Source organism: Cryptotermes secundus, unplaced genomic scaffold (assembly GCF_002891405.2).
Source record: "Cryptotermes secundus unplaced genomic scaffold, Csec_1.0 scaffold979, whole genome shotgun sequence".
Lineage (NCBI taxonomy): Eukaryota > Metazoa > Arthropoda > Insecta > Blattodea > Kalotermitidae > Cryptotermes > Cryptotermes secundus.
In genome coordinates this window covers 1,237,866-1,264,571 of record NW_019736411.1, presented here as the reverse complement: position 1 = coordinate 1,264,571, position 26,706 = coordinate 1,237,866, and the positions used below count along the sequence as shown (strand labels likewise).

The 26,706-nt window shown below is 39.3% G+C and overlaps 1 protein-coding gene across 2 annotated transcripts; it reads left to right on the top strand.

Moving 5' to 3' along the window:
• The first annotated feature begins 6,882 nt into the window (after positions 1-6,882).
• LOC111869928 (acyl-CoA Delta(11) desaturase) lies at positions 6,883-24,369 on the top strand. 2 transcript variants are annotated; one of them, XM_023861819.2, is made up of 6 exons: positions 6,883-7,002; positions 13,384-13,634; positions 13,779-13,909; positions 17,551-17,756; positions 18,186-18,371; positions 23,344-24,369. In XM_023861819.2, exons 2-6 carry the CDS (start codon positions 13,406-13,408, stop codon positions 23,660-23,662), a joined length of 1,071 nt encoding a protein of 356 aa, XP_023717587.1. In that variant the 5' UTR covers positions 6,883-7,002; positions 13,384-13,405; the 3' UTR covers positions 23,663-24,369. The 2 variants fall into 2 exon arrangements, with proteins under 2 accessions (XP_023717587.1, XP_033609499.1); XM_033753608.1 differs by lacking the exon at positions 6,883-7,002 and adding an exon at positions 8,883-8,920.
• The last annotated feature ends 2,337 nt before the right edge of the window (positions 24,370-26,706 follow it).

The window sequence follows — 26,706 nt, the reverse complement described above, 5'->3', positions numbered from 1 at the left end:
TTTACGTTTTTGTTGTCCATAATTTAATTACTTGTATCTGCCCGGTACTCTGTCTGTAATTGTCCTTGCGGCTGTTGACTTGGCACATAAATAATATAGAATTGAATTATTATTATTATTATTATTATTATTATTATTATTATTAACTTCTATGCATGTATGTACGTGTATTGTCCTTTCTCGCCACAAAATGCCATAAACACTGGAAATATACTTATTTTATTTTTCTCGCCTGTTAAAGCTAACTTTAATTTTTCTTGGTATTGTTATTAATTTATTGCCGTTATATAGACTGTCGTATTTTGTTCTTTGTTTTTTAATTACAATTGTGTGTTTCTATATACTCGTGCTAACTTTGTAATTGGCCTCTGTGTTGTTAAGCTTGCACGTAAATAAACATGAACTGAATTTAATTATTACTATTATTTGTCTGCATTATTGAATTATGTTAATGAAATTATTATTATTATTGTTGTTTGTTTGTTTGTTTGTTTACTTGTCTGCATTAATGCGTTTTTCCTCGAGTGCTTGCCTGTAATTTGTCTTTGACTTTATGTTGTGATTGTCCATAATGTAATTACTTGTATCTACGCTGTGGTGTGCTTGTAATTGGCCTTGCAGTTGTTGACTCGGCACACAAATAATAAAGAATTGTATTGAATTGAATTATTACTAATACTACTACAATTATCTTCGAACCGGTTACGGTAGCCGAGCTGTCTAAGACATGCACTGTCTTCGATCGCTTGGAAGCCGGGGTCGTGGGTTCGAATCCCTCTCAGGGCATGGATATTTAGTGTGTATGCGTTTATTCTGTTTTTGTGTTGTCCTATGTTTAGGTAGAGACCTTGCGACGAGCTGATCACCCATCCAAGGAGTCCTACCGTCTGTAAAAATGATCACTGAAACTGAGAAATCAGTCCTACTCTCCAAAGTGGGAGCAAGAAGAAGAAAAAATTGTCCTCATCTTCATCATCTTGCTGATAAGGTCATGTTCGGCCTATATCGACTCCGAAGTCAATATTCATCTGACCAGTTTGACTATGGTATTTCCGACTTCGGCTCATAATCGGTCCATATTTAAACATTTATTACTAGCTCTGCATTTTCGCAATCTGTCAGGGTGACCCAATGAGCCGCGTTCGTTGTGGTTCGCCGTTTTATTTATGCTGAATATGTAACTAGTTCATAATTGAAGAGGAAGACAGCTTTAAGATCTAACTTGTGTCTTTAGCACGTCTAACATGAAATACCGAGCAATGTGGGGAGAGAAAGAAAGAAGGATTGGGACCAGTGGAGGGCTCTTGCGATAAAGGTAATGAACCTTCGGGTTCCATTAAATGTTGGAAAGTTCTTGAATAGCTGCACAACTTGTGGCTTCTCAAGAAATGCTCAGTTCCATGTGTGAGGAACTGAGACATTTTTTCTTTAATTCCTTGACTTATGACCAAGGACTTCATGGCGTTTGCTCTACTGGTCGTTGCGTGTTATTTTCCGGGCAGTAACGACGTTACCCCGGAAACTGGATAGCCTAAATTGAAGGTTCGTTGCCTGGGAAAGTCTTGTGTATAAGACACTGAATATGAATATTTTTTGACATACCCCGTGTGGAGGCGGGGTCGAATACCTCCACCGTTACCCTGCGAGTCGTAGGAGGCGACGAAAAGAGAAGTCTCAAATCTGAGACAGTAAAATATGGTTGCAAGTCCCAAGGTACTTCGACCCAAGAAAGACTGCACTGGCAAGGGCCAGCAGACAGACAAAAGACAGACCCGTCCTCTCCTCAGAGAGGGCGCCCCACAGAAACAAGACCGTAACTGTCAAACGGTAATAATTAATATCTATCATGAGCCTCAGATGGGGCTCGACACCAAGACTCACTGACTGACTGACCGTCAGTCGCAATGTGACTTCGACTTTTTTGACATTCTTGGGGTCAAGTCGTAAAGTCGTAAAGTAACTCTCTCTCTCTCTTTTGGCCATTCTAGTGACAGTTGTTAACACGAAAGGACCGACTGTGAAACGACTTGTTCAACATTTTGTGTTATGGTTGCTTGAATTGTAGTTACGTCGTTGAGTAATAAAGTGACGTCGCAAGAATACGCCTCGAGGTATTATTTCATGAGATCATGAGTGAGTGAGTAGCAACACTATCTTGATAATTGTTGGGCTATTTGCAAGTTAACTTACTATTAGTGCAATAACTTATGAAGCCCGAGAAAATTGCAAATAATTTGTAAATTGTAAAAGTATGTGAATAACTGTGCATCCACTATGTGTCAGAGCATATACGTACTTTCCCCCTAATCTACTGCTGGGTCTCAAATTTGAAATGCGGTTTACACAGACCCTAATCTGCATCTAATGTGTTTCTCATATTTATCTGCCCTTGAAATAATTTTCATGCCCATAAATTCTACAACACTATCTTATCCTCTTTCAGTACTGGATCTTTCACAGCCAAACTGACATTGCATACATTTATTACTGTCAGACTCTACAGTTTCGAGCATTACTCTAGATTTTTAGAATTATGTCATTGTGGTCTTCTCACTCTCTTATTATAAAATATTTCATGCTTTGTATACATTTTACATTTCAGAAAAAAATATTCTATCCAACACAATAATATTTAACAAATCAGATTAAAAGGCTTCAAAATAACGAAGCAACGTAGTAATCTGAATCTTTGAATACTTCTGGGGACCGGAAATCTCCGATACCAGAAATACGACGGACATAATACATCATCATATTTGTAATACTCACTTTAAAAGTTTGTAGATGTGAGGAGTACTGCCTTCTGGTAAATAATTCCGTGAAGTCCGACAGAAGCCCACCGACGTTTCGGACGAATGTATTGTTCCTACCTTCAGGGTCGACAAGTAATTAAAGCAATAAACATACTCTGCTTTCAGCCAATTTCTTTATTGGCTTACTATTCGAAATTGAAGATAGAAGCAATACGGTTCTCCGAAACGTCGATGAACTTCCACGGGACTATACGGCACTGTATCTAAGAAAATTGTTCTCTTCACATTCGCATTCACCGCTGGGAGAGCTTCAAATCCAACAAAATATTTGGGCACGCTTTTAATATACGTATCTCCATTGCATTAACAGCTACCGTGCCGCATCGGTAGGGATTCATACATAACTCAGATGTATTCATGTCCATGGACTCGCTGTATGATCCATACAAATATAATTATAAACACAGTAAAAAAACTCAGTGTTAAATATTAAGTGCTAAAATCGGAAAACAAAACCAGGTCTCTCCCAGCGGAATCCGCAAGTCTCTAGTACCAAGATCCACCACAGTTCCACTAATAATTTCATAAAAATCCATCTTAAAGTTATCATCCCATGTCCTTCTTGGTCTTCCAAGAGGTTTTTCCAACAGAATTATCTTTATATATATATATTTTGTCCCCACCAGAGGTAATTCTCAGCCTGTCGCAGGGTCCCAGACTTCATTATCCTGCCAGTATTGGATGACCTGCTTTGTGTAAATTCCGTAAAATATTAAAGCTTACTGCCAACTCCCAAGCTAGGAGACCACTGAAAAGTACTACGGGTATATTTTGGGATGTGAAGCCCTGTAGTCTGGTCAAAGTATATTGACGTTTCTTTGCAGAGCATTTCCTCCCTGCTTGTTTGGTTTACTCGTCGACATTGAAAATGGAGGCAGTACGTTCTTCCGAAATATCGGTAAACTTATACCATATTATATGGCGTCACATTCTAGAAGACATTACATTTCGTAGTCACAGTCTTGAGATCCCGAAATCTCACACAGAGGACTGTGCTTGTTTGTTCAGTACAAGATTCACAGCGAACCGTCCATCTCTGCACACTGTTTCCTCCAGCTGCTAACCAGTGACGCCCCACGATGAAACGAAACCACTAAAACTCTGGAGCAATTCTTCAATTTTCCTGTTGTACCTCACATATAATAATGAAGAATTTCTTAATTGTTGTAATATATTTAGACTGAGACTAAATGTTTGTTCGCTCGTGGCATGTGGTCAGTCCTGTCACTTGTGCAGAAGGATTACGAAAGTAATCCTTTCGTCCTGAAAGAATATCCTTGAGGACAATTTGCGGATGAAAGAGAGAAAATAGCCAATGAAGAAGACGATACAATAATTACTCGTAAATATATTTTGGCATAGAGGGCGGTTACTCAGTAGTGACTCATTAAACAGTGGCCGTTGCTGGATAACTTAAGCAACAATAGAAGAACGGCGTTTTCTATGTGGTCAGGTAAACACGCCTTACAACAATAGAGGGGCTGTGTTTTGTGCGTGGTCCATCCAAAGCAGTTATCTTGAAGACAAATGGCGCTAGAGTTCAGGTGTGGACTGTTAACCAGCGGGCAACGACGTGACCACGAAGCTAAATAATCACAATTGTTATGATTCGTTAGCAGGAAATGTCTAGTGAAAACATTGCAGAGGAATAGCCATTGTTGAGAGCTGTTATTGAAAAAGACTGATGAAGGCAAACTGAGAAGAGAGCGTTGAGTGATTTGTACTGTGGAAAGCAGAAATACTCATATTTGTTTAGTTATTAGGATTTCCGACCTGTAACTGACCAATAAATCTATTCATCAATCCATAATCCGTCTATAGTCACTTTAAATCCTGACAATATTAATTACTGATATATAAAGATTATGATGTGAATATTACTGAGATGGGTCTGATATCTACGCAGAATGGATTATGGTAAATCTGCAAAAATATTAAGTTTTGGCAAACGGTAAGGGGGACGAGGCCAAGGTAGACCAAAACTCAGTTACCTGATAGTATAGAATAATCTAAAATCACTTAACTTCAATACCTGCGGCGGAAAGCTTTGGAAAGGGAGCTTTTGAGAAGGCTCACTGAAAGTCTATTTCTTTTTCGGAAACCAAATTAAAAACTGAACGAACCGTGTGAACTGAAGTTCCAGCATTCATTTCAGATAACTGTGAGTGTGTGTGCGTGTGTGCGTGTGTGCATGGGTGTGCACGCGGGCCTCTTTGCTAAAGTGTATCCTGAAGATGTGAACAACCCACTACCGTACTGATGTAACGGAAAGGGCGCCGTTCCAGTACTTAAATTTGCAAGAACAAGTGAAGGTAAGGTAAAGTTGTCCCTGTGCTTAACTAATTAAGCACTACGCCATGAAGGCGTAGTATGTATAGATCCACATTTTCTTGACCTCGGTACTAGCTGTAGGTGAGTGGAAAGTTTCACGCCCCGGCTCCTTTACCCCCGGGGAAGGAGCTTCCGGTACCCATTGGGTAGGAGGTTGGGTGGACTCCAGAGCCGGTATGGACGACATGGAAAAGAAAAATTCTTGACTATGCTGAGACTCGAACTACGAACCCTCCGTCGTCCAGCCCGTTACCAGTCGCTATATCGGCTACGCTCTCAAGTACAATTTAATGTTGGAAGCAATGTAGTATATCAGTGTCTTGTTACAACCATTTTTACATCTTCTCTTCTGCTGTACGTGTAGGCATAAAAATATTATAATTTTTGTTTGTTACAAAAAGTGTCCTACAGTGCTCATTAATATCCAGGTAATTTCAGAACCGTCTATCAAATGATAATAATGTGTGACCTTATGGATATTTTTCCTTAAATTTTACAACATACACGTATTCTTCACATATTTAATGGCTGCACCTACAAAAGGAGGACAAAACTCACCTCTACACAGAGGGAGGAGAAAACCTTTGATTTGTGGAACAAAAACAAAAGATGCTGGTGCTCAAATGTGACACCAGGAAGTTCGTGGTTTAAGATTTTAACAACTAATTAGCATTAAAAGTAGACAATAGAAGAACAGCGCTTGAATCACAATGCAATACATTCAGAATAAGGAAAATTACGACCTTAAATTAAAATAAAAATCGCCAGATACTATAATATGGGCCCATACATGTGTAGTGACTGATGGAAGAGAGTTGATTGGTAGCGCCTTAGAGCGATCTGGTGTGGAAAACATTAGGATCTGTGAAAGACAATGTAGGGTATATCGTGATATTTTCATCATACAGGTCGCTCAGACCGCCTCTGCTGTTACAATTGGGATGTGAAATTTTGACTCACCTACATCTAGGGTCGAAGTGAAGAATGCGTGGAGCTGCACCTCTATTCCCGTATAAGTCTTCAGGGCATGGTGCTTAAGCCCAAGACCTTCACACTGTGAAATAGCAGACTGTGTTGGGACAGACATATAGTTCCTATGGGGAAGCCAAAGAATGCATACAAAATGTTGGTGAGAACAACCCAGTGCCTAATTGCGAGCTTTAATGTTAGTGGTGTTGAGCCTTTGGGGTCTACAGAGTTAGTTGTTTAAAATAAATAGGTCGAGTTGAACCTCAGTTATTCCCAGACGTTTAAAACAAATTTGCAATATTTGGTTCACTGAAAAAAAAACTGTGAGGATACGACGTACTGTTGCGTACTTTAAGAAAAAGAAGGGTCCGGTTATACAGTTTCATTGTATAATAAATTAATGTATATACACATTGGTATTCTCTCTCTGCTCAACCGAAATTGCTTACGGTGAGGTCAAAGTTCGGTGTAGAACGTGTGGTGAGTTCTGCCAACGTAATAATTGAAGTCTTTACTGGAAGGTACAGTATTCTTGCGGGCTATACGAACAGACGACCTCGTACAATCTCTTCTGGAAAGGTATAGGGCTCGGCACGCGAAACTGAACCTTACGGCCGGTGTGGTTCGCGGATCACGCCACACGAGCGAGAGGGCTGAGGAGGGGGTCTTCGGCAGGTCACATGACTCTGGGATTGGTATCGCGCGATGAACACGTGAGAGCCTAACCGGCCAGTAGGCTACCCGTCATATAAAACGAACACCGAAATATTTCGTGCTTACTTCATTAACAGAGCGTTTTCGAATCGGTGAAACGAAGGGGATTATATTGGAAGTAGTGGTTTTAATGTTATTAAACTAGTGGTACATCTGTGTAGTGTGTATTTAAAAGGTGAGTCTGAATCGTTTCTCTGTATTGTCAGTGTCATTTATGGTAAACTAGGCATATTTAAATCGTGTTTGCCTGTTGTACTTATACAAAGCTAATATAAGACGCTGAAGAAAACTGCACAATGAGGAACTTCAGATTTGTATTCCTCGCCAAATATTCGGATCAGATCACGAAGGATGGCATGTGTCTGGGCATGTAGCATGCATGGGAGTAACGAGGAATGGACACACGGTTTTGGTAGGGAAACTGGAAGAAAGACTGCCACGCGGAAGACGTAGGCATAGTAGGATTATTTATTATTATTATTATTATTATTATTATTATTGATCTTAAAGAAATAAGGTAGTTTATAGGCTCGAGTTATCCGATTCGGGAAATGGGCGAGTGGCGGGCGAACCCAGCGAAGAACCTACAGGTTACATAAAATCCTGGGAATATTTTAATTGAAATGTCATTTTGTGTTTATTTGTGCTGCATGTGGAAGCTATATTTTGGGGGAAATATCAGTTATTATCTATCGAAATTCATATATATTCTGCCGTCTGTATTGTCTAAAAGAAATGTACAATAGTAGTAAGTCACATAGCGTCACTGATACCCTGTTATCCGGAAACCTTTAACGGAAAGCAGTTTTCCGGATATTGACAATCTTTGTTCGCATATCATCAGCAGGACAATCTTTGCTTTAATACATTCCTCGTCACATCATTTAAGGCATTTTCTTGCTTACATATTTTTTTGTGTATGAGTTGACGATGCTGAGTGATTACACGGTTGTAGCGTCGTGGCGGGATCGCTGTTTAACCGGGTGAATTTCCACAGAACCTTATATTAAAGTTAGATTCTTATAAAAGGAAATAATAAAATGCGAGAATTGCTGCTTAGCTTGTGAACATGGGAAGTGAAATTCTATCGTATACTTTCACTTCCTTTTGAGAAGGAAAAAAGTACGCGCAGTACCTGGTAAAAGTCTTGCATTGAAGCGAAATGTAGCCGCAACTTCAGCACTGAAATATGACATCAAACAATTCTTTCCGGTTGTGGTGCCCCCTCCTCCAGTTGTGAAAGAAGGTTGCTACGCACAAGTTTCGGTCCAATTTTTATCGTGACTCCCGGTGTAACGCTTGTTGTCTACAGAGAATTATGCTCCTACATATACTTCTTTCCCGCGGTGCTCTTCACGTCAACGAGGTTTATAGCTACAAATACGTGTCTGTTTAATTATTTCGTCTGATGGAACGGAAATTCATATACGAAATTGAATAAATAATTATTGGTGATACATATCTAAAGAAAAAATATCACGACCAGAATTTAAGTGTAAATTTACTTTTAAGGTTTCGATTTTGAATTATTCGCTAATAGCTATGTCGATTTTGAATTAGTCACTAATCGCCAATTAGTTGATTGGACTTTTGCTCTACTAATCAACCCCACTACGTTTTGATATGCCTATTTAATTGTTCATTAGCCAAATGAACAGAATGTGTTCATTTTACGTAATTTACAATAAGAATTCCGCAAGGACGTAGATGTCTTCTTCTGGAAGAAGAGACAACCATAGAAACGACGCATGAGAAGCCATACTTAGCGCTTTATTTCTCTGCAAAGAAACCGGCGTTTAATTGAATTTATATACATTTGTCCTTAACATATAACTGGTAACAGAGAACGTTAACAGCATTGTGCGATCCCCATGTAGAGGTTATTGGAAATAATTTGGTTGCAGGTACGCATCTGAATTGCGAAACAATGGGTGAATAATGAAAAAGATGCAAGCGAGAATGAAAGGGAGAGGAATCCCCACAGATATTTTAGGTCATCTAATATCAATTTTATACGACAATACTGAATCTTCATGACGTACCGTAGCAAGAGAAGCGAAGTACTTCAAAATGCATTATGTAATTTCCAAGAGGTATGCGTTCTAAAAGCGTTCTGCCAAATTTTACATATCTCTCTATGATATTCATTGCAGAGCCAATCACGTTTTTCTATGCTGGTAAAAAATTTTATGAGGCTTTCCCCCCCCCCCCCACTTAAAATCAGATTCAATGAAAAGTAGGAACCAACAGGGATCCAAACAAATTCACGGCACACCCCATTACTACCAAATGTCATCAATATCAGCTCTGCAGTTTCGAAGATTAAATATAAGGACACACAGGCTGATGAGCAGACTGTAAGATACGATCTCGCCATAGTGGGTGCCTTATGCAAACAACGTATAAAATATGCCGAAAATTAAAATATTTGTACCTCGCACGGTCAAACCCTGGGGGTTCAGGTGTGTATTATCGTCGCTCTATTTGCCACCCGCTTCACGCGGTTTCGTGCTTGCCTTATGCTTCGACTCTGGAGACGGGGGTGACATGTTCCTCCGAAACGTCGGTTGACTTTCAACGGACTACGCAACGTTATATCCCAGTAGATAGAACTCTTTATAAATACCGCTGTGAGAACTACAAATCATACACTTTAATTTTGAATGTTTGTGTAAAATCTGTATTTGATGTCAAATTGACATCTAAGAAGTTTAAATACCGCTAGTATGTATTCGGCAAACTTCGGCAGTCCCGTGTTCGTAGAATTAAGCATAAAACATTGTGTACGGAGGGAAATTGTGTCTTTGTTATATGTTGTTTAGAAGACTTGTGGAAACCAGAAAAGTTGGATTCAGTCAATTTCTGAGTCATAGAAAATCCACTGTATCCAGTACTGTATGAAGTTACGCCATTAGAACCATATAGGAGGGGGGAGAAGAATGCTGTCTATCTGTTTATCTATGTTGTCTTTGTCTATTCTATATTTGTGTTTGGAGATTTCGGTTGTTTGTGGAAGCACTGAGTTTGCATATTCTGTTGTTTTGTGGAAGGTACCTGGCATAGCGTTTACCTGTTACTCTCTTGGGAGAGAAGGAATACACACACAAATTGTCGGTGGAGAAACCTTATGGAAAACATCCACTTGGACGACCAAGAAGAAGAGCGGTCTTAAGAAAAATAAACAGGATTTGGGTGGATGAAACTAGCTCAGGATCGTGTTGAGTCTGGATTTTTGGCATTAGAATAGTAATTTGCATTTTGAAACTAAAAACTCAACCATTTGTGCAAGTTTTTTTTTTTCGATGGCTCTTTAATCCCATTCAGGGCTGACGGTAGGGCTCTTTGGACGAGTGATCAGCTAGTCTCAAGGCCTCTACCTAAACACAGAATAAACGCATACACGCACCAAACATCGATGCCCTGAGTGGGATTCAAACCAACGATCCCAGCGACCGAAGACCGTTCATGCCTTAGACCGCGCTGCTACTGTGACCGACACTTGTGCAAGTCAAAATTTATCAAACACATCATTCCAAGATGTAGGTACATTTGAGAAGAACGGCTTTTATTGGAGCTGCTACATATTTTTGTGCTGTGAATGAGCACGAGTAGTGCTATTATTCAAAATCATTACCATTTTGCAATATACATTACTTACGTTTTACTAATTGCTGGACGCTTCATTCAACCATAGACGTCAGTCACATAAAATCTGTTTTTCCTGGGTTTTATAAGAAGGTAATCAGCTCAGTCGGTATAGCGAGTGGGCTTTAGGCTGGACGGCCTAGTAATGGGCGTACGACTCCTTGCAAGGGCAGATGTTTTTGTACTCCACAGCGTCCAGACCCCTTCTGGAGCCCACCCAGCCTCTTATGCGGTGGGTACCGGGGGCTTTCTCCCATGGGGCAAAGTGGCCGGAGCACGAAGCTGGTCACTCACTTCTACATAATGCAGAGGTCAAGGGTAGTGGATCTACACCTCTACTTCCCTCTTTTTATTCCTAGTGGGGTGGGACTAAGTCCCTTGTACTGCGGCCACTTCTGGTCTATTGTACCAGCCCCAGATGATAGGTGAGGGTGATTGTGGAGCAATTGGTGGAATGAAGATTGGCAGGGGAAACCGAAGTACTCTGTGAAAACCTGTCCCAGCGCCACTTTATCCACCACAAATCCCACTCGACCATACCCGGGATCGAACCCGGGCTGCCGCGGTGGGAAGCCAGCGACTAACCGCTTGAGCTATGGCGCGGCCTCTATTTCCCTATACGGCTTCATTCCATGTTGCGTAATTAAGTAGGCACACTGTAACTTTCCTTTCTACAATAGTACTCTCCTGTCAGGAAGGTGCGAAGATGAACCTCAACCAGGTTCATATGGGGGGCCAGCAAGGTCATTTGGCCCAGGCCCCTGTCTTAGGGGATCTGAAATATTCTCTTATGTAATGAAAAGAATATAACAAGCAAGAATATGGGAATTACGTTTAATTGAATTGTTGACATATTGTTTAATTTTGCCTTTGATCCATGTTCTTTTCTATTGTTTATATAAAAAACGCGATTTTTAATTATTAAATATATTGTAACATGGCGCGTGCTGGCCGGAATAGTGGAAAACAGAGGGGACGTCTGTTGCTAGACAACGACTCTGTAAACACGTCCCCTCTGTAGCAAATATACACGCAACAGAAGAATTGTTGAAAGCGGTGTTTCCATGACGTCCGTGCCGAGGCTATAACGAGGACAGTATCCATGCAAAGGGGTTATAAGGAAGACAGTAGGGTGACCCAGTCAGTATTGCGGCGCCTGCAAAACAAGGTTCTCCGCGCCATTGGGCAATTTTCCAAGGCACACACCGGTTCGAGATTTACACATGGATTCCAAAATTCCGTACGTATATGATTATACGAGTATAACGAAGTTATGCAGGCAACAAGCTGAAGTCATACAAATGTCATGATAACGAAAATGTTCGCAATACTGAGCAAGGAGAAGTTCGACATAGAAAGTATGTATGTATAAGAGGCTTAAACTTGACGGCGGTCAAGCATATGACCGTTCAAGTGACTAGACTGCCGCTGTAGCGGAAACTACTAGAAAGAGGGCATAATCTGCTGTACTGCGCCCGGACTGACAGAGGCCCTGTATATATTTTATATACATTTATTAACATGTTTAACATGTAAATTGTAAATATCCTTTACATTATGACAAATGACTAACTACTGCAGACTCTGACAAACGACAGATCCGTCCTCTCGTCAGAGAGGGTGCCTCACAAAAGCAAGATCGGAACTGTCGAATAGTAATAAATATCTGGTCATGAACCCCAGATGGGGGTCGACACCAAGAATTACTGACTGACTGACCGATCGTCAGTCGCAATGTGACCTTGACTTGGGAATATAAGGTTAATGTTAAATTTATTTCTTATTTTGTACGGGGCATCTTGATTGGTTATAAGGATCAGGTTGTATGGTCAATGTTACGCCTATTACGGCATAAGAGGTATAATTTTCAAAAAACCTCAGCTTGGGATCGAACCTGGGCCATACGCTGATACGGTTTATTCCACTTTAAAAGTTCATATTACAGAATCGAAAACAGTATGGAAGCTGATCCACATGTAATGCTCGCAGTCTGAAAGGAAACCAAATTTAAAGAACCTAACCCTATGCGCTGTTGTAGAAGGTTGTAATGTCAAATTTGGTTTTATGAGCCACGTTGTTTGGCGCGGAGCTACGTGACTGGTTACAAGGATCAGGCGAGCGCATCACCTGATTTTGTCCTGCCCAACCGTATTGCGTCACAGACGAGAAGATCGATATTGGGGAGATTTTAAACCCAGTGTAATGTAGTACAGTAGAGAGAAGTGGGTTAGTTCGTGTCGTTCGAGTTGTTTGAAACTGGTGTGTGCGTACAATATTTTGGCCGAAAACGAACGTTTTGAAATATGAACATTTCAAAAATATAATCGAATCATTTTAATACTATACAAACTTCAAGGTTAGACGACGTGTTTTATCACGTTTTAGTTTCACGAAGAACTGACGTGTAACATCTTTCAAACCACTGATGTGTTCTGTTGACATCGTAAACGTAAATTGATTCTGTATAGGTTACCGGAAACCTGTCACGAGGAAGACTTTCCGGTACATGATACTGCCAGCTGTCACTGAAGCCCTAGATTTACTATGATGTTGTAGTATGGTAACCGAAACCTAATTTTAATTCAACAATTAATTTTTGCTACAAGGCCTGATAGAAACAGCTTTACTTCCCCCCAACAAAAATGTGATGTTTTGAAAGTGCATTAAACCATTATCCATGATATGTGTTTTTAGTGGAATCATAATTTTGCTATTGTCTTTATTAATAAATTTGCTTATGTTTTTTGTATGGATATTATAATGTTAGAAATGAAATTACATGTTTATCACAGTAACTATATCAGTGCAATATCATTGTACTTACCTAACATTAGTCATCATTTTATATATATATATATATATGTATGTATGTTATCCAGTGTTCATTCAACCATGCTCATCTCATTTCCAGATTGGTTGTTGCCCCTTCTGACATGGCTCCAAATATAACAACTTCTCCTACAGGAGTTTTGTTTGAAAACGACATTGAAACTGTAGTAGCACCATCAGTTGAAAAAAAAAATGACAATGCCAAACCACGTGAAAAGTACAGGAGAAAACTTGTGTGGAGAAATATTATCCTGTTTGTATATTTGCATCTGGCTGCAGTTTATGGGGCTTACCTGATGCTGGCATCAGCTAAAATACTCACAGCAGTCTTTGGTATGTACTGTAGGAAATTTTGTTTGATATATTGCTTCAGTTCAATTTGGTTTGTTTTTCAGGAATATTGTAAAGTGAGTGATGGAAACCAATTTGTTAGTATATTTTTGATTGCTGTTATAGTGAAATACTTTCTGTTTACAGCAACCCTTCTCTACATTGCTGGTGGTTTTGGTGTCACAGCTGGGGCACATCGACTATGGGCACACCGTGCTTACAAAGCGAAATGGCCCTTGAGAGTTATTCTTATGATATTCAATACCCTAGCATTTCAGGTAAGTAACTGAAGAATTTAGAACATGGCATAATGCTTCACAACCTGTACTCTCCCTTTAATATTGCTAAGGTATCTATTGTGAAAATGAAATGGGCAGGGCATGAAATGTTCTAGGATGGAACCTGAATTGTATACCAAATTTTGGTTGGAAAGTCAGAAGGGAAGACACAACTATAAGTAGTTTGGGGGATTAATTAAAAAAAATCTTAGAAAAGTGGGATATCCTTCTTCCTCTTCTTCTATGGCGCAACAGCCTGATGTCGGGCCTTGGCCTCCCTAAGAGCAATGAAGGAGACATATAAAGAAATAAAAACCATAGCAAAGTGTGATATACGTATATGAATTTGATTGAACTGGCTTGAAGTGATTGCCCTTGTTTTGCACTTGTTAGAAAACAGTGAAGCATGTGATTTACATTATCAAGAAATCATTGCTATTCTGTTTTCAATTAAATTTGTCTTCAGTGTTAACACATGCCCAATGGATTTTGTGGTCTGTGCCTAATGTCTGAAAGTTGAAAAAACTGTAATACTTCCCAAATGTGTTTCAGGTAGGAAAATGGTTTTGGATATTTTTGTGTATCTGTATTATGTAAAGTCCTCCCAATTGCAGTATCAAAAATAAAAGCATAGCACTAAAGTTTAAGATTCCCCAGACCTGTTATTAATACTTAGCAGTTGTGTTGAAACCATAAAATTGACTAAACAGTGAAAAATAATAGAGTACACAAAATTGATCCTTGAAATTTGGCAGCTTAGAAAGCTGAGAGGATTTCCAGATTTGAAAATGGTAACAGAGTTGCAGTAATATTGCATACATGTGGAAGTGTTTTGGTGGGGGAAGTTAACCACTTACTTTCCCTTGTAATTATAGTATCCTTACTGGGGTGACAGATGCCTGTAAGACCATCAGAATGCCCAGTACCCTGAATATTATTATCGTTGCATATCTGGTGCATATGACAGGAAGCTCTGACAATAATTAATTGCCTACATTCCTTTGATACAAAACAGACCACACAGAAGACAATATGTCCAACAGTTCTGTTGTTGCATGTGTATTTGTTGGTGTGGTAATGTTTCAACCAACACATTGCCTAGCAACAGTAGGGGGATACACATGCAGACATACAGACAGATGGGAGGGATTTATGAAGTATGCTGGTGAGATGGGCTCAGATGCCATAATATCCATACCAAGTTTCATAAAGATTGGTTCAGCCATTCAGAAGTTGGTAGGGTGGGATTCACATATAAGCAGGCATCATGATGACACCTCATAAGCTTCCATTTATACTTTTTCAAAATATACTATACAAAACTATAATTTTGCCTGTGGTTCTGTATGGGTGTGAAACATGGCCTCTGACATTAAGGGAGGAACGTAGACTGAGGGTGTTGAGGAGAATATTTGGACTGAAGAGAGATGAAGTGACAGGAGGTTGGAGAAAAATGCATAATGAGGAGCTTCATAACTTGTACTCTTCTCCAAATATAGTTAGAATGTTCAAGTCAAGGAAGATGAGGTGGGCAGGGCATGTAGCATGAAGGGGGAGAGGAGGAATGCATATAGGATATTGGTGGGAAAGCCAGAAGGAAAGAGACCACTGGGAAGACTAAGGTGTAGGTGGGTGAACAATATTAAAATGGATCTTAGAGAGATAGGATGGGATGGTATGGATTGGATTGATCTGGCTCAGGATAGGGACCAGTGGATGGCTCTTGTGAACACGGTAATGAACCTTTGGGTTCCATAAAATGCTGGGAAATTCTTGAATAGCTGCAGGTTTGGCGGTTCCTCAAGAAGGGCTCAGCTCCATAAGTAAGTAAGTAAGTAAGTAAGTAAGGAAAGAAGGCTAAAAATTAATTTTGTTACTGAAAGCACAGAACTTTAATTTCATATGTGAGACTTGATATATTCAGTGTGTGTTATGATGTGTTTGCTTATGAAGTGAAGTAGTCTGAGGTCCTGCCAAAAATCCTTTGGCTGTTCAAGTGGGAAGGACATATTATATTGTCTCTCATTGTGCTTGTTTAGATGTGTCACAGTCAACAGGCCAGTAGCCTATACACATCACAACTTTTTTTCACTATCTCCCCAAGTTAATATTTGAACAGGTGCCATGAATTGAACTTCTGTGTTGTGTCTGTTGACCATAATCCCACACCTCTGTTGCTGTAGGTAAAGTTCATTCAGTTGTGTTACTTGTACCAAAATGCCACATAAAGAGTTTCACATTGAAATGAGTATTGTACAGTGGATGAAACTTACCACTGAGATTATTGACTTGCATTCACCCAGAAGGATATGTGAATTCAGACTTTTCATGACAAAACAATGATACTGGAATGAATCAGTTCATATATATTTTTACATCAGTAAAGTAAAGTTATCCCTGTAAGAGGCCGTGAAGGCTCATAGGATTCTCAGATGTTAGGCTCCCACATTTTCTAGACCATCGGCTCACTGACGGTGATGAGTTTGTCAGCCTTATGTGCCAGCCTCCCTTTACCCCCAGGAATATTCCTGGTACTCATTTCTTTAGAGGCTGAGTTGATCTCAGGGCCATAGTGTGGCTGGAAGAATTAGGTAAATTGAAAAAAAATCACCTCATCAGGATTCGATCCCACGACCTTCCAGCTTGTAGCATAGTGCCTCAACGAACTACGCTACTTGTGTGCTGCTTTAGAGTGAAGATTATGGGAAACTGCATAAAAATTCTGATTGCCCATAGAAGGGAAACTGGATGGAATCAATACTAGGGTTGAAAATTTCTTAGAAACCCTGTAGAAGGCATGGCATGACCTTTTCAAATTTCATGTTTCAATTTTTTTTTTTTTTAATTTAACTTCATTGCACGAATGTGAACTTTTTGCAGTGGTGTGAGGAACACATCCGTAAGAACACAGACTGCTTCCAGCATGTGCTGTGATGCAGGAGGATGTTGTTCATGATTTCATGGCCTATGGCTTGTTGATTACAATGTGGGCCTTGTCACATGTTGAAACAATTGATGGAAGTATATCTTGTCCACTGAACTGGCCAAGAGATTGCAGTAGGCCCCCAAACAACATAATTTTAATGCACATACATGGGACAGGAAGCCCTTCTTAGTAATTTGTGGGATATCACAGATGTCTTATTAGTGCCAGTGGTAATGCACCTTTTGTGGTGTACTGTCTGTCCCAAAATGTAATTGATCTCACTACAGTGAGTGCAGTCGGTATAGCCACTGTCTGTGGGCAGGATGAACCATGGGTCGGAGTTTGAGTCCTGGTAGAGTCAAGAATTTTCTCTTCTCCACAGTGTCCAGAATGACTCTGGGGCCCATCCAGCCTCCTATACAGTGGGTATTGGGGGCTCTTTCCTTGTCTGTAAAATGGTAGGGGGTGAAACTGACCACTCACCTCCAACTAGTGTCGAGGTCAAGTAAACGTGGATTTATACATCGACTCTCCCATGTGTCTTCATGACGTAGTGCTTAGTTTAAGCACAAGGACAACTTTACCTTTTCTTTTGCATTTAGAGTGACATATTGTTTATTATTATTATATAAAAAATAAAATGTGATATATGAATTGGGTAGTGTTAGGTTTAGAAAAGTATAATTTGAAGTATAACCAGAGTATTATTTTTCAGAATCACATATATGAATGGGCTCGTGATCATAGGGTACACCACAAATATAGTGAAACTGATGCTGATCCTCACAATGCCACGCGTGGGTTCTTCTTCTCTCATGTTGGCTGGCTGCTTGTACGCAAGCACCCTGATGTGAAGGAAAAAGGAAAGACACTTGATATGTCAGACCTTGATGCTGATCCAGTGGTCATGTTCCAGAAGAAGTGAGTATTGCTACTGGTGCAGATAATTTAAGCATTTATAATTAATTAGGTTGCCAACACATTCCTTTAAAAGATTTTCATTCAAGGCAGTCTGTTTAGGCTAAGAATATGTCAGATATGTTACATTTTTTAACTGCTGGAGCCTCTATCGGCTTTTCAGCCAGGCCTGAAGTTGACCACTCACCCACTCACCTTCAACTAGTCCCAAGATCAAGAACACATGGATCTATACCTCCGCTGCCCAGTACATAGCCATGTTGTAGTTCTTTATTACTTAAGCACAGGGAAAATTCTATTACCTTACCTGAAAACTAACTTCTGTGGTATAGTGACAGCTGGGAGTTAGTGTGCTGTTCATTCTCATTAGTGACATAAATTCAGTTAATCATGATGATAACATTACTGTTATATGTTACTGTTCCATTACAGGTACTATCTGATCATAATGCCGATCTTGTGCTTCATCTTACCAACTGTAATTCCAGTGTACCTGTGGGGTGAAACTTGGAAAAATGCTTGGTTTGTTGTGGCAATGTTCCGTTACACTTTCACACTGAACATAACTTGGCTTGTTAATAGTGCAGCACATATGTGGGGAAACCATCCATATGACAGGTAAGTACTGAGCCATTTGGCTTAATCAGTAACACTTCTGATGTATTTGGGAAGTGACCAGTTTGGATCTCATTTGAACGCTATCCTAACCCGTGTTTATATGGTTTTCCTCAGTCCCATCAGGCAAATGCTTAGATAGTTCAGGGTGATTCACACAGAGGAGCTCCAAATTAATAATTTATAAATCACACAGTAATTTACTGATACAAACAAAACTTCACAACATTTTGTACTTTGCAACACTGATTTCTTGTCTACCTGCTCGATTTTGCATGCCTTCTACAGTTGCTGCAATCTTTCTTGCCATCCTGGTACAACACTGATGAACATGAAGCATTGTGTTAGCCTATGTCTTCAGGCAGAGGCAAATTGATTTTGACATCTTTTGTAATCCTGTAAGGTCTGCGTCTACCAAGGTTATGTACGCGACAAGTTTCTTTTTCATCCATAAATTATTGCATGTTTTATAATTATTAATTCAGAACTGCCCCCAGGTGAATCACAGCTCATCTAGGTCATTACTGCTTGTGTCCACTCCCATTCCAATGCATTGTTCATTTATGATCTTAACCATTCGATGTTAGGTGGCCAGAAGCATTCCCAGACAGACATGCAAACTTTCCTTTGATAAGACCCAGAATGCATAGAAAGTTATGTGTCCAACAGTTCTTCTGTTGTTGTGTGTATTCGTTGCCATGGGAACGTGTTTATCAAGCTGTTGCCCATCATTGAAAGAGGGATACACTTAACCAAGCCATTGCCTTACAACAATAGGAGAGATACACACACCGACTGATGGGAGGGATTTATGAAGTATGCCATTGAGATGGGTTCAGTTGTCATGATAAGCATACCAAGTTTAAAAACATCAGTTCATGCATGTGAAAGTTGATGGGGGGGATCCACAGTCAGCATGGAGATTGCATAACCATACTTTAGGAAAGAGGTTAAAAATAAAATAAAAAAAAATATATAGTGTCCACAAAGTCCCTTCGGGGTTTTGAAAATTTGTGGCACGCAAACAAATTTAGCTAGCCACATGTGGTTTGCGGCAGATCATAATGAAACTCTGGAAGTTTTTTACTGACCACAGTAGACCTCAGTGTGAGCTCCCTTGGTAGCACGGAGAACGTCCAGACAACATTTGAGCTCTTGCCATGTTCTGTGGAGCATGTCTGCTGGAATAGATGAGATGGCATTCCTGATACGGATCTTCAGGTCATCAAGTCCATTAACTGGTGTTCGGAATGCACTGTTCTTGATATAACCCCACAGGAAAAAAATCCATTGGTGCTATGTCTGGTGAACATGGAGGCCAAGTCATTGGACCATATCTGCCGATCCATCTTTCTGGAAATGTCCTTCCTAGGAATGTGTGTACCTTCAGACCCCAATGAGGTGGATCACCATCTTGTTAAAGAATGATGTATGGCTGTAAGTGCTCAGTTTGTACTACTGCGTACAGTTGCAGAATGTCCAGGTTGGTGTTCATGTTGATCGTCTGCTCTTGAAAAAATAGAGGGTCCAATAACCTGGTCATGCATTATGCCGCAGCACACGTTCACTTTTGGACTATCGCATATGTGCTCCCTAACATGGGTTTTCAGTGACATGTATGCACACATGATACCTGTGAACTTTACCCAAGACATGAAATGTTGCCTTGTCTGTGAACATGATTTTTTTCAAGAAGTCCACATCAAGGTCAATGCTGTCAAGCATCTCTTCTGCGAAATGTTGATGTGCCATGCCATCAGCAGGTTGTAACTGTTTCACTAACTGAACCTTGTGTGCACACAACCTCAACCTCTTATGCAGCACTTTGTGTATCGTTGAACGTGGGAGTAACAATTCATGCAAAGCTCAACGTGTGGATTTTGTAGGGCTTTGTACAAACGATTCATGGATTCTTTCCACACATTCATCCCTTACACCCGGTCTGTCACTTCACTTGCAATCATGTACGCTCCCAGTTTCTAAGAAACGCCATTGCCAGTCTCTTATTACTTTGTCACTCAGAGGTTGCTTATTGAACTGTGTGCGGTAATTTTGTTGAGTCTCTGTGACTGATTTTGTCTCAAAAAGCCATCCTACACAATGCGCGTGTTCCAGCAGAGTCGCCATTTCACAAACAACTGACTGAGAAAAGTAAACGTGGCCGCTTATGGCATCTTGTTGGCAGCAGAAGAAAACTTCCAGAGTTTCACTACGATCTGCCGCAAACCACATACGGCTAGCTCAATTTGTTTGCGTGCCACATTTTTCAAAACCCCAAAGACACTTTGTGGACACACTGTACAACAAGTAACTTTTAGAATTATTCCTTCTTTAATTTTAATGTGTTTTGTTTCTGTTGTCATCAGTGATTCTGAGATATGCACATAGCATGGAGGAAATGAACATGATAAAAATGCTAGGTATAGAATCTTAAGAAAAGAGGTATTTTGTGGTAAAGTTGTATATTTTAAAAGAAAATAAAAGGGAAAATCTGTGAAATGGATGGAAAGCAGACCAATGCCAGGCTTACCTCATGAAAGTAATGAGCAGTCAGATTTTGTATCAATATTATAATAATTTAATCAGCAGCTGCATATTGACTAATGGTCATTCAGCCAGTTGTGCATTCATTTTTCTTTGCAAGCCAGATGTATACATAAGGTAATCTTATTGGCAGTAGGGTAGAGTTCGTTAGCAATAGGATGTCAACGTAACACTAAGAGGTTGCTGCTATAATACCATTGTTCTTAAGTCATGCCTTAGTGGAGAATAAACTCATGATACAAAGGACATCTTCTGTGTGGGACTAGATCAGGTTCCTAAATACCATATGAAAATTCTGTTAGGAGATTTCAGTGCAAAATATTTTCAAACCAACAATTGGGAACAAAAATTTATGGCAAATTAATAATGATAATGGAGTCAAATTGAGGTTCAAATTTTGAAACGCTAATCACAAGTAGCGACTTTAAATGTTCATTGGATAAATTTGTCCTGTATTTCGACTTGATGTAATTCATCTGGGAAAAAGTTTGTTCACACAGATATGTGGTCCCAAAAATGGAGATAAATTTACAAGCAAATTTCTTTAAATTTGGAAATTGCTCAGAGTTCAGAAATTTATAAAATTTGATCAAATTTCCTTCCTTGTATTTGCCTTTAATATGATAATTTTCCTGAAGTTCAATAATTTCCATTTGAATTTGACTTGGGACATCTGCAGCATCACAGTCAAATGGATTTTGAAACAATCTAATTTCCTGAGCACTGGAATCAAAATCAGGAATTTGCTTCCAGAATTGTTCCTTCAAATCTGAAATGACTAAATTTTCAAACGAGGAAGGAAATTCTGCTTCATCCTTTTTATGCAACTCTGCACGGTATAGCATATGAACAAAGTTACAATTTTTCACTTGACTTTCCAGAAGTATCAACTTTACTCTGAATGCCTTGATAAGTGCAAATAAATCACAGACAAAGTTATTTTCACCCTGCAACTTTAAATTCAAATGGTTCATATGGTTCACCATATCAGCAAAAAATGCTAATTTCCAAAGCCACTCGGTATCTGATAAAAGTGGTTTGTGATGGTTTTTCTTGGTAAGAAATATATCAATTTTATTCTTGAGCTGAAAGAAGTGCAAAAGAACCTTTCCACAGCTAAGCCATCAAACTGCAGTATAATATGTCAGGTCAGTAAGCTCGGAATCACATTTACCAGTACTCACTGGAAAATTAGTTCAATTGGTGCATTTCTGCACAATTCTTTCGCGGGCCAGATAAAATCACATCACGGGCCATAGTTTGGAGACCCTAGGCCTAGCAAAAGGAGATGCTTTATTGCCATTGCTTTTCAGCTTTTCTTTAAAATGCATCATTAGGAAGGTCCAAGAAATCAGATAGGGTTGAAATTGGATGGAACACATCAGTTTGTGGTCTATGCTAATGATAATTGATTGGGAGATAACATAAATACTGTATAAAACAAGAAGATCCAAAAGATTCAAAGCTGTTTTAACTTACTTTTCTTATTTTGAAAACATGGAACTACACTTACATGATCTTCATGCTATGTGCATGTGTCTGTTAATCCCCCTTGTTAACTTTTGAATGCCTGAACCAGTCTTTATGAAACTTGGGATTTATGACACCTGAGCCAATCTCAGTGGTGTATTCCATAAATCCCTCCCATCTGTTTTGTGTCTCTATGTGTATCCCTCTTGTCATTGCTAGGCAAACGTTAGGTAAAGTGTATCCCCCTGTCATTGCTAGGTAACAACTCGCTAAAGATGGTCCAATGGCAACAGAACTGTTGGAGGCATCATTTTCTATTTGGCCCGTATCAAAGGCTAGTAGACGATCAGTTCTTCCCCAGACTTCTTTCATCTTGTCTTCTGTCTAATAACTTAAAGAAAGAAATATACAAAACTGCAATTATGCCCATTTTGTATGGGCATGAAAACTTTGTCTCTTACATTAAGGGATGGACAGAGACTTGAGGGTGTTTGAGAAGCGGCTGCTGAGGAGTATATTTGGACCTAAGAAGAATGAAATAATGGAAGGATGGGGAAAAAAATAATAATGAGGAGCTTTGCAATGTACTCCTTGCCAGGTATTATTAAAATGATCACATCAAGAAGGATGAGATAAGAAGGGCATACAAAGTTTTGATAGGAAAACTTGAAGGATAGAGACCACTGGGAAGACCTGGACATAGATGGGAGGGCAATATTAAAATGAATCTTAGAAAAATAGGATGGAGTGTGGGCTGGATGCATTTCGCGTAGGCTAGATAACTAGAGATGTGCTCTTGTGAACATGGTAATGAACCCACAGTTTCCATAAAGTGTGGGGAATTTCTTGAGTGGCTGAGCAACTACTGGCTTCTCAAGAAAGTTTGAGCTCCATGGAGTTAGTTACCCAAGTATGACAGTTCTTAGCTATGATGTTTTTTGACAGTGTCTTCTGCTTTCAGGTTCATTAATCCAGCAGAAAATGTGAGTGTAGCAGTGTTTGCTCTTGGTGAAGGTTGGCATAATTATCACCATGTGTTTCCTTGGGACTACAAAACTGCTGAACTAGGCAACTATCATACCAACATGACAACTGCTTTAATTGACTTCTTTTCACGCATTGGATGGGCATATGACCTGAAGACTGTGCCGATGTCTATGGTGAAAAGGCGGGTTGAACGCACAGGAGATGGTAGTCATGAAATTTGGGGTTGGGGTGACAAAGACATGAGTCGGGAGGATATGGACGAGGCACAAGTCATAAACAAGAAATCGAAATAATAATACAACAGGAGACTTGGACTGAAATTGTGGCTTGTCTTCGTTGAGTGTGGATGAATAGCACAGAATTAATGAGTTGTAGACATCGCATTAGTTGTCCTGACTACCTATGTTTATATATGGGCACTGCCCAAGATATGGTTATGTTACCTTAGGCTGGCATTTTCATTTTATGATTAGAAAGAACAGTTCTTAAGGAGGACTGCTTATACAGCCATGTGCTTTTCTTGTCAGCATACACTTTCCAAGTTCTGTTACCATTTATCTTGTATATAACATGTTCTTGGCCTGCTTGCAAACAAATTGTGTATTATTTGCTTTAGCAAAGGCATACAATTGTCAGTATTGCAGAAATAAAATCCACTTGTGAGTTTATTGCATCCTTCAGTGGATACAGTTTTCTTTGCAATAGGATTTTGTAGGAGGACCTAAGGAACTTCAGAAAAAAATCATATTGTGTTAGCCTTTAAAGTAATTGATACAGAATACAGGTATTTTCTGTAATAAAAATGAAAGCATATTACACTTATTCTCTTGGGGGGAGGGGGCTGGAAACTAGTGATAACTGAAATATTCTAATATTAAAATGTTTTATGTGTCCAGGCGAGCAGTTGTTTTTCTTTCCTGAAATTTGATTCTAATGTTAATGGTATTAAATTTTCATTCCGGAACAGTCTTACTTCAGTTTAAGCACTGATACTTAACAGTAGATATCAGTGTAGTGGACACTTTACATAATATGTATATGTTGAAATCATTTCATGCCACTTTTAAAGGGATTCCTTCACTTTACCCATTTCATTTTTTTCATCATTATTTAAAATGACATCCATGCAGCTTGGTTCAGACATATGTGTAATGTCATATAAGTAAAAGTAGCAAGTATTTTCACACCAGTTAGCTTATCAGTTTGGAATACTGATACANTGCACTATCATTAATGCTCATTTTATGATGTTGAATTTAAACACTAAACTTTAATTTACGTTAAGCAAATTAGTGTTCATATCCCTGTTAAATATTTAATACTTTTAAGGCTGGGGCCACACGAGCGCACAAAATGCATCCGTTGTAATGGACGTCATGACGTCCATTGTAGAAATAAACGAGAGGCAAATGCTACGCTTTCTTCTGGTTCCATTGCAGACAAAAAACTATGCACCATATTCTTCAACTGTGTGGTGTCCTTGGTAACGTCTGTCATAAAGTACGTTCGTTTCAACGGACATACTTCGTGTGCTCGTGTGGCCCCAGCCTAAGGCAGCACAGGTTGATCAGATATACTTACTTTTGTATTAATGACTCTCAGATGATAAGAATGCTTGCTGATATTTATGATTATCAGTTTGGAATACTGATACTTATTATTTTGAACAGATGAATAATAGTGTATTCAGGTCCAGGAGAGTTTGGCAGGAGATATTTTCAGGAACATGATCAACGTTCTGAAGCCAGAATATTCACTGTTGCAAAATACTGTGGGGGAAAATTCATGCATTACAAAAAATCTAATTGCGTCAGCAATGAATTTATCCTACAAGTGTAAAGTAACAACTTTGTGTTTCTGATCACTTGATTTTTATGGAGCTGTGGTGTTCACGTAATTTATTTTGTTACCTGACATAGAAGTTGCTCACTAATTGGTATGACATGTTAAAAACACTGAGCTGACGTGTGGTTAGCATAGAGTGTGTGTGTGCACATGTGCTCCTTTGGGGCAGCTGAAGAAGCAGTGTTGTAGGTGACAGTGAAATTATGGAATAACTTTGCAGTAATGATGCTGACTGACAACATAAAAAGAGTGCTCTTTCAGTGAAAAATTAACTGCACACACACACACACGCACACTAGCATACATTGGCACTGCTTTCCTTTTTGCTATGAGAATATCAATAGGACACATTGCTCTCACCATGTTAAATAGAGCTATATGAATGTTTATTCCTTAATTTATTTTGCCTTATATTCATATACTCTGTCATGATGAAGTTCATTAAACACTTCAAGTAATTTAAATATTCCTTTTCTAAGTTAATTTCCATTTAAGGTAACTATATTTAGCGCACATCATTTCTGTTTTGGGCATACTACATTTTGTGTACAACAGTGTATATGAGAAATTACTAAAGCTGTGATGTTTTTGTGAAATAAAATATAACCTAATGTAAAATAATTGTGTAGGTAATTTGAGTACTGTTCTTATACCTTCATGCTGATTCTCCCATAAATATTCTGCTTATTTCACATTCCTTCTGATTGAATATTAGTTTGTCATTTACAAAAGGACAAGGAAAGAGGATAAAAATGAAGAGTACAAACTACGTACTTGGATATAATGCTCTCTGTAGGCTCTGTAGTCTGGTACGAGTGTACCAGTGTTTCAGAGGACACTTCTACTAGACTGCCTGGCATCATATACTAAAAGACTGTTTGTAGGCCTTGCTGTCGTAACCTCAAATCTAATAGGTAAAGTGAAGTAAAGGTATCCCTGTAACAGGTCGTGGAGGCCCATAGGGTTGTGAGAGGTCGAGGTTCCCACATTTTCTAGACAATGGCTCATAAATGGCGGTAAGGTTGTCAGCCTAATATGCCGGCTGCCCTTTACCGCCAAGAATATTCCCAGAATATTCATGGTACTCATTTCTGTTAGAGGCTGAGTTAACCACAGGGCCATATTGCGACTTGAAGGATTAGGTAAATTTAAAAATCCACCTCATCAGGATTTGATCCCGTGACCTTCGGCTTGTAGCATAATGCCTCAACCAACTATGCTACCGCGTGCCCCCCCCAAGTCTAATAGGTAAAAAGTTTATTTTTCTCCTGTTTTATGCCAGTGTAATAAATTCTTTTATGATTGAATAAGCAGTGACACATGGTAAGCTTTAACTGATAACTTGATGAGATTGTTGGTGAATATGTTAATTGCTCTGTAATCAGTGCGTAGGCAAAGGCAAAGTTCTGCCTGTGCTTAAGTAGTTAGACATTTTGCCATAAAGATGTGGGGGAGTGGAGGTATTGTTCCACCTTTCTTGAACTTGGCAATA

What these genes read in the sequence shown, in the direction of transcription:
- LOC111869928 (XM_033753608.1), top strand. Translation starts at nt 8,898, where the DNA reads ATGCATTATGTAATTTCCAAGAG. An exon ending in CATTATGTAATTTCCAAGAG is followed by an intron (nt 8,921 to 13,383) that starts GTATGCGTTCTA and finishes TCTCATTTCCAG; the next exon opens with ATTGGTTGTTGCCCCTTCTG. An exon ending in GTGGTCATGTTCCAGAAGAA is followed by an intron (nt 17,757 to 18,185) that starts GTGAGTATTGCT and finishes GTTCCATTACAG; the next exon opens with GTACTATCTGATCATAATGC.